General features: G+C 38.9%; 1 protein-coding gene across 1 annotated transcript; it reads left to right on the forward strand.

Annotated features, from left to right (window-relative positions):
- Positions 1-2,464: 2,464 nt before the first annotated feature.
- Positions 2,465-4,109, forward strand: c2h11orf96 (chromosome 2 C11orf96 homolog). The gene has a single exon (XM_072673741.1). It carries the CDS (start codon positions 2,849-2,851, stop codon positions 3,218-3,220), a length of 372 nt encoding a protein of 123 aa, XP_072529842.1. The 5' UTR covers positions 2,465-2,848; the 3' UTR covers positions 3,221-4,109.
- Positions 4,110-12,637: the final 8,528 nt, after the last annotated feature.

Below are 12,637 nucleotides of genomic sequence, written 5' to 3' on the forward strand. Positions count from 1 at the left end.
TAGTATTAGGATCCTTGATGGCAACTTGACCTGAGTAATGCGCTGGGCAGTCTTCTCCACCCGTCATGGTGTTTTTCTGTCTGAGACAGAGAAGCACATACCGGTCCTATTTAGTCTTATCACTTAGAAGGGGTTCCGGTATCTGGAGAGGTTGCCAGTGATGTTCACTCCCAAGAACTTGAAGCCGTGCACTATTTCCACTGCAAAGCTGTGTGAGGTGCTTCACATCAATGTCTCCATGATAATCAAGAGAGATTGTTGTACCTGTACAATATTTCAAGTTGCTGCTTCTATGTAGACGGTCTCATTATAATGACCCTATAAAAAGTGTAAAGAGAAGGACCATTAAACCAGCAGAACCATTAAGCCTTCCTGTCTTTAGGATTACACAGCCGTTTTTAGGTCTATATGTAAAACATATGCAATACTAACAGCTGCTGCTGTCAATCATGCAGGTACTGAAGAGAGTGGGCTTTTTTGGCTGTTGTCTATAAGACACAGCACATTTAAGGGCTCTTAACAATATAATAATTGTTGATTAATATTATTATTATAATTACCACCACCATTAACCACCATTACTTTCATTATTCTTGCCATGTCTCTATTATTATTGTATTAGTTATTACATAATGATTATTTAAGCAGAAGAACAGGTTAATGTGGTGGTACAGTGAAGTCAATCAATTTCTTTATTATTTATCAATCATTTATAAGCAATTTTGACCAGAGGAGAATGGGTGTGCTTTGTTACTTTGTGTAAAATTCACAGTACAAATAAAGTACAAATATTTGAATTAGAAACTATAAACCCATAAACATACATAGGAAAAGCAGCCTGTTTAAACTACAAAACTGTATATATACATAAAATAAAATAAAAAAAGGTTGATATATTTCAAATTATTTTCAAACTGACCCAATTAAGATTAGAAACAAAACAATTACATACATGTGGGCATAAGTGAGGTTATATCACCTCAAGGCCTGGCATTATGCAACTGCCTGACTTGTTACCTTGAGTAAAATCTGGAAGTAATAGCAGAGCGGCAGTGTGTGAATGCATTCCCTGCACCTGGAAGGTATCCCATCTGCGAGTTGGTCTTTTGTGGGATAAGGGTGCACGCTATTAATCAAATTTACTATATGCACCGCACAACACATGGTCTGAATAACTTCCCGTGACACGTCTCACATGTTGTCACTTGACATATAGTGTTCTAGTCAAGTGGTTGCTCGATGGGGTAAGCGAGTGAGAAGTGAGAGCTGCCCTTGCTGTCCTAAAATAGAATGGGTTACACTTATAGTAAAACAGCTACTTACCCCTTGGCCTTTGGAGTATGGGAGGCACTAATAATTTGGAGGGTGGGTAAGAGGGTGTGTAATAGTGTGATATCCCCTTTGCTTTACAGGGCTTTTTAAAACTCATTCTCCCTATTAAGGCTCATCTGCCCTCTGTGTGACACCATAGTGTGCCAGCTATAGTGCCTTACGCCATTCAGCTCATCTCCTGCTGTGACGTTGCGACTGACACAGCTCCGTACTCGGCATAGATGTACGTGCATTGTGGCTGACGCTGTCCTGTCAGAGGTAATTATAGTCCTAGTAGGTCTGGACACAGAAAGAAAAAGAGAGAGGGGATGATGACAGATACTCTCATTAGGTCTGTGACACTGTGGGGTATACACATCTTGTGTATACGTGCTGCCATGCCAACCACCCACGTAAAGATACAATCAGCTAAATAAATGTTAATGACACTTACTCAGAAGTATAATCAAATAGATTGGTAAGCATATATCGTCAAAACACATATACATATACATATAATGTCTCAAATTTACAGCAAACTTCTTCACAGGAGCCAGGAATAATTAAGCGTGTGTGGGTTTTTTAATAAACAAAGGAGAACCAAGAAGAAATTAAGCAATTCGATGTTGCTTCCATTAAAGAATATGTAATGTATTCAGGCAATCTGAAAAATATCACATTCATGGCAAGTGTAAAAGCATAAATTGTATATATTCTCAAGTGATTACCAAATGAGTCCCCTGCTTTGCTCTGTTCAAATGAAAATGGAATTATTGAACATCCTCTGATTTGCATTGTCTTGTTTATGGGACTTACACATGTTTGCATGTTAGTGTGTATGTGGTGATGTCTGTAGCATGTGTTCAGTGTGTGGATCACAGCTGCTTTTTTAATGTGAAACTTTTCATCTGAATGCAAATTACAGCTGGTCGTTCTCCATGTTATGCTGCATGCACGCCACACTCACCCCTCCTCAAGTCTACCTCCTCCCCCTCAGCTGTCCTGTAGCAGGCGTTTATTTAAGGGGGCTGATTCGGGAAGACTGGTATGGCTAGCCGGAACCAGGCCTGCTCAGAGACTGAGGGAGGGGCCTGCAGGGAGTGGGGAGATGTTGAGGGAGTAAGCAGCTATAAAAGCATGGGCTGGATTTGTCTCTGTCAGTAGCTCTCACAGAAACGACCCAGATACAGAGCCACTGGCACAAGGAAGCAGGAGTCTGCCTCTGAAAAACGCATTGCGCTGCTGAGTGAGACACAGAGACCAGAGACTTCTACAGCACTAGCTTATACAGTGCTTGAGGAAAAGCCTGGTGGACTGAAAATCATCAAAGCCTTAGGATAATCAGGCATTTTTTCGAAGCGTGCTGAGATCTGGAAGTGCTCTTAACTGTGAGTACACCTCAACTCTTTTGGACAGAGGAGGAATAAGCCAAAAGTCAGCACTGGAATCTTCTTTAAGAAGAGATAAGGGGAGTGAAGGAGCAGAAACATCCACTGCACCTCAGAAGACGAACTCTGAGCGCTTTCCATCTCCACATATGGCCGCACGTCCAATGGAGACGGTGGGTTTCCCCATGCTTCCAGCACACGTACTGGCTTCTGCCATGGAGGAGTTCCCTCAGCAACTCCCTGTACCCAAGGGCCCGGCCAAGGGCCGCAGTCGTCCCCGGCGACCACGAGAGGCCCGTTTCAAGACTCAGCCTGTAACCTTCGCAGAGATCGCCGAGGTAGAGGAGGAAGGGGCTTCGCCGCTGGAGGAGGAGAGAGCCAGACGCTCCTTCCTGCAGTCGCTGGAGAGCCTGAGGAGGAGCACACAGACACTGCACCACACAGGCTCCACACACTCTGGCAGGACCAGCACACCCACGCAGGCCAGCCTGGACTCAAGTGACTCGGACTCAGCCCCATGAACTAGAGACAGACAGCGATACAGTGAGCAAGAGGGGGAGAGAAGAGCGAAAGAGATAGAAAGAGAGCTGTGATGTTGTATGTAATCCTCTCCTCTGCTGTAATGCTGACTTTACTGGACTGGATTCCAGTGAATATTGCACATATCCTTCTCTTGAAGCATACTTTGCCGCTATAACTTAGTTATGGTATCTTATGCACGTCCTTGTGCCAAACTCCAGTCAAGCCAAGCAGTGGCAGGCTGAACTGATTACGCTCCTTAGCTGTAGCATTTTAACAACTATTCATTCTAACAACTTAAATATTCCAAAAAAAATCTTGTTCTTCACTTGCTGAATAAGACTTGAGGCCATTCATTATAAGCTTTACATCATAGGTCTGTTCTATTTCCTATTCCATTCAAAAGGACAGAGATACACAGTTCAATCATTTCATGTTTGCCTGGTTAGACATTATTGAATAGCTTTTCCATTGTCCAGCTTGGACTTCCGCTAGTTCACCTTTAACACTTCATCATGGTTACGCAGTCAAATCATTGACAGAAGAACTAAGACTGGTCTGTAGACGCCACACACTGCACAGGAGACAATGTTTCAAAATGATGACGTTACTTGAGTCTGCCAAATTAACACTTACTAATGAACTCAGAGAGGATCAAAGTATTTTCTTGCTAAAAGATACAAATATTTATTCACAGATTATATTGTTAATATAACTATGAGATTAGAAATGTGTTTTGTTGACACTGTGGGCTTGCAAGGTCACTACTGCAGTTTTAAAGGAAAAAAAGAAAACATGATGCCTTTGTATTTTTGTTTTACTTTTATTATCTTTGTAAAAAAAAAGTCATTTCTTACTTACTTTAATAAATATGTACATAAATATTGTGCACATCTGTGGAGTTGTCCTTGTCTTTCGGCATGGCTGTTATTCTGACCTACTCTAAAGAAAGGTATGTTTACCCAAAAGAGGAATCCGGAGGGAGGAGGAGTATGGTCGAAAAGAACCAAGAGGGAAAGCTTGCGAAAACAAAGCACAGGAAAAACAAGAAGTCACTTCAAATTTTACTACAAAAACAAACATACAGTTCATTTTAAAATGATTTTTACATTGTGTAAAAATTTTGTGATAAATGGATCAATAGAAATGGTCCACGATTATTGGAAATACAATAATATTACTCTGAAAGTTATTATTTAAAATAAATCCTTCTGTTAAGGTACTAATTCTGACATATGAGGTTTTTGTTTTACAATATAGATCATAATAATGCATAGTTATTCAATTGATAATATAAGCCATTTTTGGCTGCTTCTTCAATTCCAAGTAGTTTGACACCTCATCACATCACTGTCACTCAAAAAAAGCAATTCTTAAATCTCTAAAAAGGCAAATTTACAGGAAACAAAAAAACCTTAACTTTCAATAGAAGCTACTGTAAAAAATGTTTTATCCTGGGCCATTTCAGAGCATTTCTTTTGGTGAGTTCATCATGATATTCTGAAACAATGTAAAGAAGAACCGCCAGATTCATATCATGTCAAAAAGTTCAAAATGGCAAAACTGTAAAACAAGGTTTTTGACTGACAGGGCCGATATACTTTTACATTTCACTCAGTGCTGCCTTCAGGGTTCCTGACTGTGCCCCTATGTATATACAGCTCTATATATCTTGGCTCTAGAGACCACTGGTCAGCCACCCCAACACATGAGAAGCATGTGTTTACACAGTGCTTCATTCTTAGTTTGAAAACAGATTTCAACAGGCCCTCGCTGGACTCTTCACCCAGAGACTGATCTGTTCCTTGCTTGGCTGGTGTGGATGTGAGCTAAAAATAGTGTCAATCTGACATGCCTTCTGATCCAGTTACATTACAGAAAAACATGCAGTCAAACGAAGAGACCGCAGTGCTGTGACAAATGTCTGTATTCGCTTGTTATTAGTACCCGAGGTCTTGTGTTTGTGTTAAGTGTTAAGAAGCATACACAGCATTAAATCACTGATTTGAATCAGCCTGTCAGGCTTTTGGTGGCCACGGCCGCATATGCTGTGATTGCAATAAATATGAACTACTAGTGACACACATTCATCTCAGTTTATGTAAGTAAAAGGCAGAAATGTGACGATATTATGAAGCTGCTCCAGTTCATCCCTTCATCTCTCTGCTCTGATGTTATCCCTGCAACCTACTTTTTATACTGTTGCCTTGGTGATGAAATAAGATCGCTCAAAATGATCAGGAAAACAAACCTAATGTTCTGTTTCAGCCTGAATGTCCTGTGGACGGTTCCTTCCATTCCTCACCCTAATACAGCAGTCGGCTACGTCATTGTGCGCTGGCCAGGCCAAACCTAGGTTCTGACCCACACGTTCTGGCTGTGCTCTAGTTTAGAACATTTTGATCCTGTACATACTGTGTAGTTTATGTCTCTGCACTAAACAGAGTCAACTACCACTCAAATATATGGTATTGTTATGCTCTCTGCCCGTGTCTCTAGACAGTTACCAAGTTCCTGCTGTGCACCTATTCAAAACACTCTCAAATTAAAAAAACAACATGTCCCCAGCAGGCAGCTTGAAGGCCACCATTTCTCTTGGTTATATAACCAACCCGCTGTTCTGTATCTCGTTTTCATTTCAGGCAGCCTGAGAAAAAAAAAGCTGTTTGGAAAGATGGACAGACTGAACATCGACTGTAACATTTACCTTCATTAGAGTTTAGAAAGCAGGGTACTGTGTTAACATGGAAACAGAAAAAAATCTCTCTCTCTCTATATATATATATATATATATTATTTATTTATTTTTATATTATATATATATATATATATATATATATTTTTTTTTTTTTAAAGCGCAAAGCAACATTACGCTAATTGTTGCCCAGTGAAGTGTCAACAACACCAATGGCCCAAGCTGAAGGGCTTGTGTTTTTGACAGGCATCTACAGTGACAGAAAAGACTGAGGGGCAGGAAGAACTGAACAGTCATGGTGGAGAGGGGTTTATTCCCTTTCCCCTTCAGAATATCAAATCAAATTCATTTGTATAGTGCTTTTTACAACTGATGTTTTTACAGAATTCTAGAAATAAGACAAAAAAATGACAAAAGAGCAACAAAACATAAAACCCAGGCCAAAGGTGAAAGTGGCAAAGAAAAACTTCCTCAAAGCTGGAGGAAGAAATCTTTGAACAACCAAAACTCACGAATGGGAAGCTTCCTCGTTTGTGAAAACCAGTTCATAAATGAATAATAAATGGATTGAACACAATTTAACACCACAACGTCTGTTGATGTGTTCTAGTGCACTGATACGATCTATAACCTGAGATATCATGTGCATACCTTCTATAGTTAGAATCCATGTAAATGTCAATGTAGTTGGTAATGTAGGGTAGAGCAGGAGAACCCGACAGTCAGTCATCCGTCAGTTTTAGTCCAGACTCTTCTGTTTTGGATTTCTAAAGTACAGAGAATATAAACATTATTTCAGCACTGCATGTCACACTTCAGAGGTCTGCTTACCACATAAGGGTATATGACACACAAAAATCATAAAGTGTTTTGGTCTGATTAATAATAGGCTGATAATAGCTCATAGCTACCAGTATGAGCTTAAACAAGATGATAAGATAGCCGCATGCTATGTGTATGGACATATATGGTATACTGGATTCTTCTGGATAGTTCTTATCACAATGTCAGCTGTATCTGCGCTATCTGTGATGGATATTCTAGCTTTGCTCTGTGTTAATGACTTGTGTGTCCTGTCCTTCCAGATTTGCTGTCTGAGAACAAACTCTTTTTCTGTGTTCCTGCTGCCTGAGAACACACTCACTTTCTGTGTTCCTGACCTAGTTTCTCATAAGCCACAGAACACAACCCTCATGGGCTTTGGGCCGGAACCAAGAGACAGACCACTTCAAGCATTTTGTTGTTTACCCCCTCCCTCTCTCTCTCTCTATTCATACCTCTTTCTTTATCTATTTGCCTCAGATCTGTAATAGAGCAATCCTCTCTCATAGACAACACACTCGGAAGAATGTAGTGAGGTGGCATACTGAACAGACGGTAACCCAGTTATTGCTCATCCAAAATCTCATTTCCTCAAACCACTGATGGCAGCTGGCAGGGGAGCACATTCGGGAAGTAGTCAATATATGTATGTCATGAAACAAACTGATTGATACAGTAAATTTGAGGTATCACATGTGAATCTGTCCATATGTGGACTGAAGGGAAGGATACCCTCATTCAAAATATATCCCATGCTTTTTCCAATGGCTACCAAAACATTTCCATCTTAGGAAATAAAAACGTTTAGAGGATTTTTTTCCCCTAAGACTTCTTTAAAGGGGCTCTAAAATGCCAAATGGTATTTTCCTTGGCATAGTTGAATGCTGAGAGTTCGGTACATGGAACTGACTGTGAACATTAAAAACTGCAAAATTCTTCCTTCAAAAAAAAAAAACCCAAATAACCAATACAGAGCTGGATAATGTGCCAAGACTCGAGAAAAGACTCAGGGAAAGCCAAACCCAGGGAAGCGAGTGGTCAGGAAAGCGCTTGTGAGAGCTGCATTATGTGTAGTCATATTTGCATAAAATCCTGTAATATTACTCTACTGCCTCAGTTCACATCTGAGCATTTTTTGCCTCAACCAATGCCTGTAAAAAAATAGACGCCATGATTCCCTGTTTCTCTGTTTTATTGAAATTAAGCCAAAAATCATCCATGCTTGTCAAATTTGCAACCAGAGTTTGTTATTAGAGACCAGAGTCCGACGTGATGAACACAATTAAGGTCCTGCTGTTCTGTTCCAGGCAAGGCTGTCAATTACTTCATTCCTAAGTGTAACCCCACCTTCTTAGGATATCACAGAATAAGGGTTTAAGGGCTGATTTCTGAGGAAAAACAAAACATGTGCCAATATGAACACAGGGAAAACTACGTGTTAAAGTAAGCCACTGGAGATGGAAAATAAGATGGAAAATTGGCTGTTTTGTCATTGAAACATATGGGGCCAGGAGAGGCACTAGACCTGTGGTGACTTCACTTTTAAGAGATGTTCTACAGTCATTAGCCCCAAACATGGTCACATATATACTATTTATACATCACAGAGCTACTTTAAGTAAGTACTCAATAACTCCATGGACAAAGCATTACCTTTATCTTCTAGTTTCTTTACTGTCAATTATGTGAATAGTTAACTATGAGAAGCAATGACAGATGGAAGGTCAAGTACATGAGGTGAAAATGGGTTAGTGGAAGAAAGGAGAGTTCACTGCTTGTTAACTGTTGCTGTTAATTCTCATAATAAGTTAAGCTTTTTTTGCTTTTATCAAACAATTTTTTTATTTGTCTGTCCATTTGTTTTTAAAGTTATTATTTCACTCCTATTCATGTGTATAGCCTATTCGGAGGGGCCATGATAAGAAACGTGCAGTCCAGTTTAATGTGTAATGATCAATCATTTTGACAGTAAACAGACTGTTCCTGTTAGGAAGGAAAAAGCCTTTTCAGGACACTGTCTGGTTCTTGTGCTGATTCACTTTATCCATTTCTGTCATTTTAGTCTTGGCTCACTGTCAGTTCAGTATCAGTTCAAGTCATGTTTTCATTTTTGGTTTTTATATACAAATAGTGTTTTTCTCAGTGTCCACCAATCTTTCATTAAACTAGGTTAACCAATTAAAAATGTACTTTTTTTTATCCAACAGATGTTTCACACAAGGAGGAGGGGATTCAGAGAGAGGCGGAAAGGCATAAAGACAGAGCAACAGGGAAGTAGGACAAAATGCAAGTGCAAGGATGTAAACATATGATACAGGATGAGTGTATGAGATTTGCATGTGCATCTTAGTAAGGGTATATTTCTAATATATGTCTGTGGACATATGTCTTATACAAGAAAATCAGAAATACAGAAATCAGTTCTAAAGCAGACTATGAATCAAATGTTAGAATACATGTTTCATGACTGAACTGAAGTTAATATTTATAGAAAAATAATACAGTATATAAAACAAGCAGTATCAAATACAAATTAAAGAAACCTTATTGTATATAATTGGAATCCTTATAATAGCAAACTAAGTATCTATGCAAAATGTCCCCTATTCTCAACCAGTTTCAGCAGAATGACACATATTTTTACACTTTTAGCCAACCTTATTGAAATGAAGCAGTCCATTTAGATGCATATTTTAATGTTACTCATACTGTTTATGTATGTAATCATGCACATTAACATGATCACATGTTTATAAAAAAATTACTACTAATAATAAGTACTTTTTCGCTACAATTGTACTAAACATTAAACATGCTTAAACATGAACATGAATAAAATACAGAAAAATATTTTTTTGTAATTACATTAAACAGTAACAGTAAAACGACTTATTGTGGACATTTATTGTATGCTATATATGTGTATGTCATCACTGTCCAAACACTTTAGATCCAAATGTAAGATAATATAAGATATTTTGAAATTCTAGCAGATTTCTACTGGTTCTTTCATCATGACGTTGGCTAATTAGGCTGTATATCAGTTAGGATGGTGGTCAACTTTATCATTTTATTTCATATCAAACAAATAACTTCCAAATATGTCCATATTAGCCTCTCAAAAACTGAATTTATTGAACCTTGTTGAGTTTAGTTTAGTTACTAAATTCCATTTAGCTAACATTAGCTGCTACCAAGCTATAACTTTTGCTGATGTATAGCAATGTGTATCACTAGCTAGTAATTGTCTCTACCTTGAGTAAGCTTCCACATTAGGTTAGCAGTTTTCCCATAATCCAACGGTGGTAATTTACCTGCTGTTCATAGCTACACACTGCACATGCAGTGACAGACGCATGTGGACTGAGGCAGTAGAGTAATATCACATGATTTTACATGAATATGACTACACATAATGCAGCTCTTGCAAGCGTTTTCCTGACCACATTACCAAAACTACATAATGCAGTTTCTGTCATGCTTGGAGTAGCGTCAACAGAAATGTTATTCTCGCTATTTAAGTCAGTGGAGCTAGGCCTGTCACTATAATGTCACTATCAACTTATCGTACAATATATAGGCGTGACCTTGATGTTGCCCGTTGGTTTACTGCTGCTGTAGTCTTTCACATCTTTTATTAAAGCATTAAGCGAACATCTGTAACTTAAATTCCAATGCAAGATAAGCAGACACTACTTTCACCTCGCAACACATGTGTTTCATTTGTTGTAAAATAAGTGCTGGTTTGGGTTTTTGTTTTTTTTTTTTTACTGCATCTGATTCAAATTCAGTCAAATTACTGTCAAATGTACTACATATATATCGCACAAGGTATGCACTGAGAGTAAATCACTCAGCCTAGCACAGTGAGTATCAGAACACAGAACTAGCTGTGAACTATCTGTGGTCTATTTTTATATGACAATGGTAATACATGGCCACACATCTGAAGTGACATCACTCTGGTATGTCAGTGGAGAACAAAGTTTGTCTTCCTTTTTTTTTTTCATTTTTGCTAATCTGATCTTTGAGTCAAAAACTGTAATCTGTTGTGATTTTATTAATGTTCTATGTATGTATGATATTTACACATTTTTCATATTCCAGGTCCAAAATGTTCATTTCACTTTAAAAGGGTGTAACTAAATCATTATGCTATTATATTATCATTATATCATGAGAATAACATGGTCCCGAAAATATATAATTTATTGCAATTCAATTTATCATCTAAAAAACGAACTCATCTAAAGTTATTGTGAGACATCTCAGTGGATGAACAACATGATTTTTAAATAAAAATGCTACATAATGCTTCTTTAAGCATGCTCTGCCAAGGTTGTTATCTGTCCTGCCAAACACACAAGGCAGTCATACCCTCACCTCCATTAACTTTGCTGGCTTTCATGCCCAAACCACCCCACATAAAGAACACATAAAGAGTCTTTTACTTTCCAGCAGAAAACTATTCTTTCTTGGCCTCCTCCTGCAACTCCCAAAAGCAACTGCTCACCAATGAAACTCTAGGGCAGAGAGCAATGCATTTTTCAGAACATCACTCAGACATATGGGTCCTGGTGACTGAATGAATATGAGGCTGTTACAAACATGGTGGAGCCAGGGCTTCAGTGGGCATCCATTTATCTCTACAACAGCTTCATCTGTTCCAGATGTGACTGACCAGATAACATCTGGATTCAGGAAAACACACCATAAATACATCAGTGTCCTCAGACTATAAAGTTTTTCTCATGGTCAGTGTGCCTCAAGTGTTGGCTCCTTGAACAGGGAGGTGGATATTATTGTGGTATGACCACCATCATGGCATAGTGTTGGTGTAGCGTAGTAGATAATACTGCTAAATAATTTCCCACGCAGCAGACAGGCTTCAATTCTCTGCCTAGACAAGCACACCGCACTATAACGATTTAAAAAATCCAGGACAACAGACTTAATGTTACATTTGCCTACCTCAGAAACATTAAATAGGTAACTATATGAAGGTGTCTACCAAAAGCCTTAAATGACTATTGAATAATTTTGAGGTTCAGAATCTTTTGGCACCAGTGTGATATCAGCGAGGAATGCCAAAGCAGAACCAAACAGACCTAAATGCTTTTAACTTGCCACTGAAACACTTTCTGCTGGTACTATGGCACCACCGTGTGCTAATACAGTCAGAAAACATGGATACAGTTTTCACCAAAATCACAATCAGTTACTGAAGGAGCATCATAATCACCTCAACGGTTTAAGCTCAGTACCCCCCCCCCCCCCCCCCCCCAACTGGAAAGTGGAGGTACTTAAATTGAAGGTAATTTCATCCAGGATAAAGTCATCCAACATCATTGGGATAAACCGTTGGGATTACAGATTATTAGGAAAGCAACAGTAACAACTCAAACCTCAGAGCATCTCAAATATTCATTAAATATTCTTTTAATATTCATAAACAAAAACAGTGCTTTAAAAGTACTGCTTCATCATTAGTTATTTACAAGTATTTGTAAATATTTGTCCCCATATAGTCAACAAACTACTCACTACAAAGAAATTACTTAGTTATTTTCACAAATTGGAAACCTGCAGAAAAAGAAGACTAAAGATTCTCCACCAGGGGGCAGTGGTGGCTCAGCGGTTAGAGCTCCGGGCTGTCGATAACAGGGTTGTGGGTTCGATTCCCGGGCTCGGCAAGCTGCCACTGTTGGGCCCTTGAGCAAGGCCCTTTACCCTCTCTGCGCTGGAGTTGGCTGCCCACCGTGTGTGTGTACTCACTGCCCCTAACACATGTGAGTGTGTGTTCACTACCAGATGGGTTAAATGCGGAGGACACATTTCGCTGTACAGTGTACAGTGACAAATACGTGCACCTTTACCTTTACCTTTAGATCATGTGTGTGCT

This window comes from Salminus brasiliensis, chromosome 2, assembly GCF_030463535.1.
Source record: "Salminus brasiliensis chromosome 2, fSalBra1.hap2, whole genome shotgun sequence".
NCBI classification, from domain to species: domain Eukaryota; kingdom Metazoa; phylum Chordata; class Actinopteri; order Characiformes; family Bryconidae; genus Salminus; species Salminus brasiliensis.

Excerpts from the sequence above, each read along its gene's own strand:
- c2h11orf96 (XM_072673741.1), top strand. The coding sequence starts at position 2,849 with ATGGCCGCACGTCCAATGGAGACGGTGGGTTTCCCCATGCTTCCAGCA.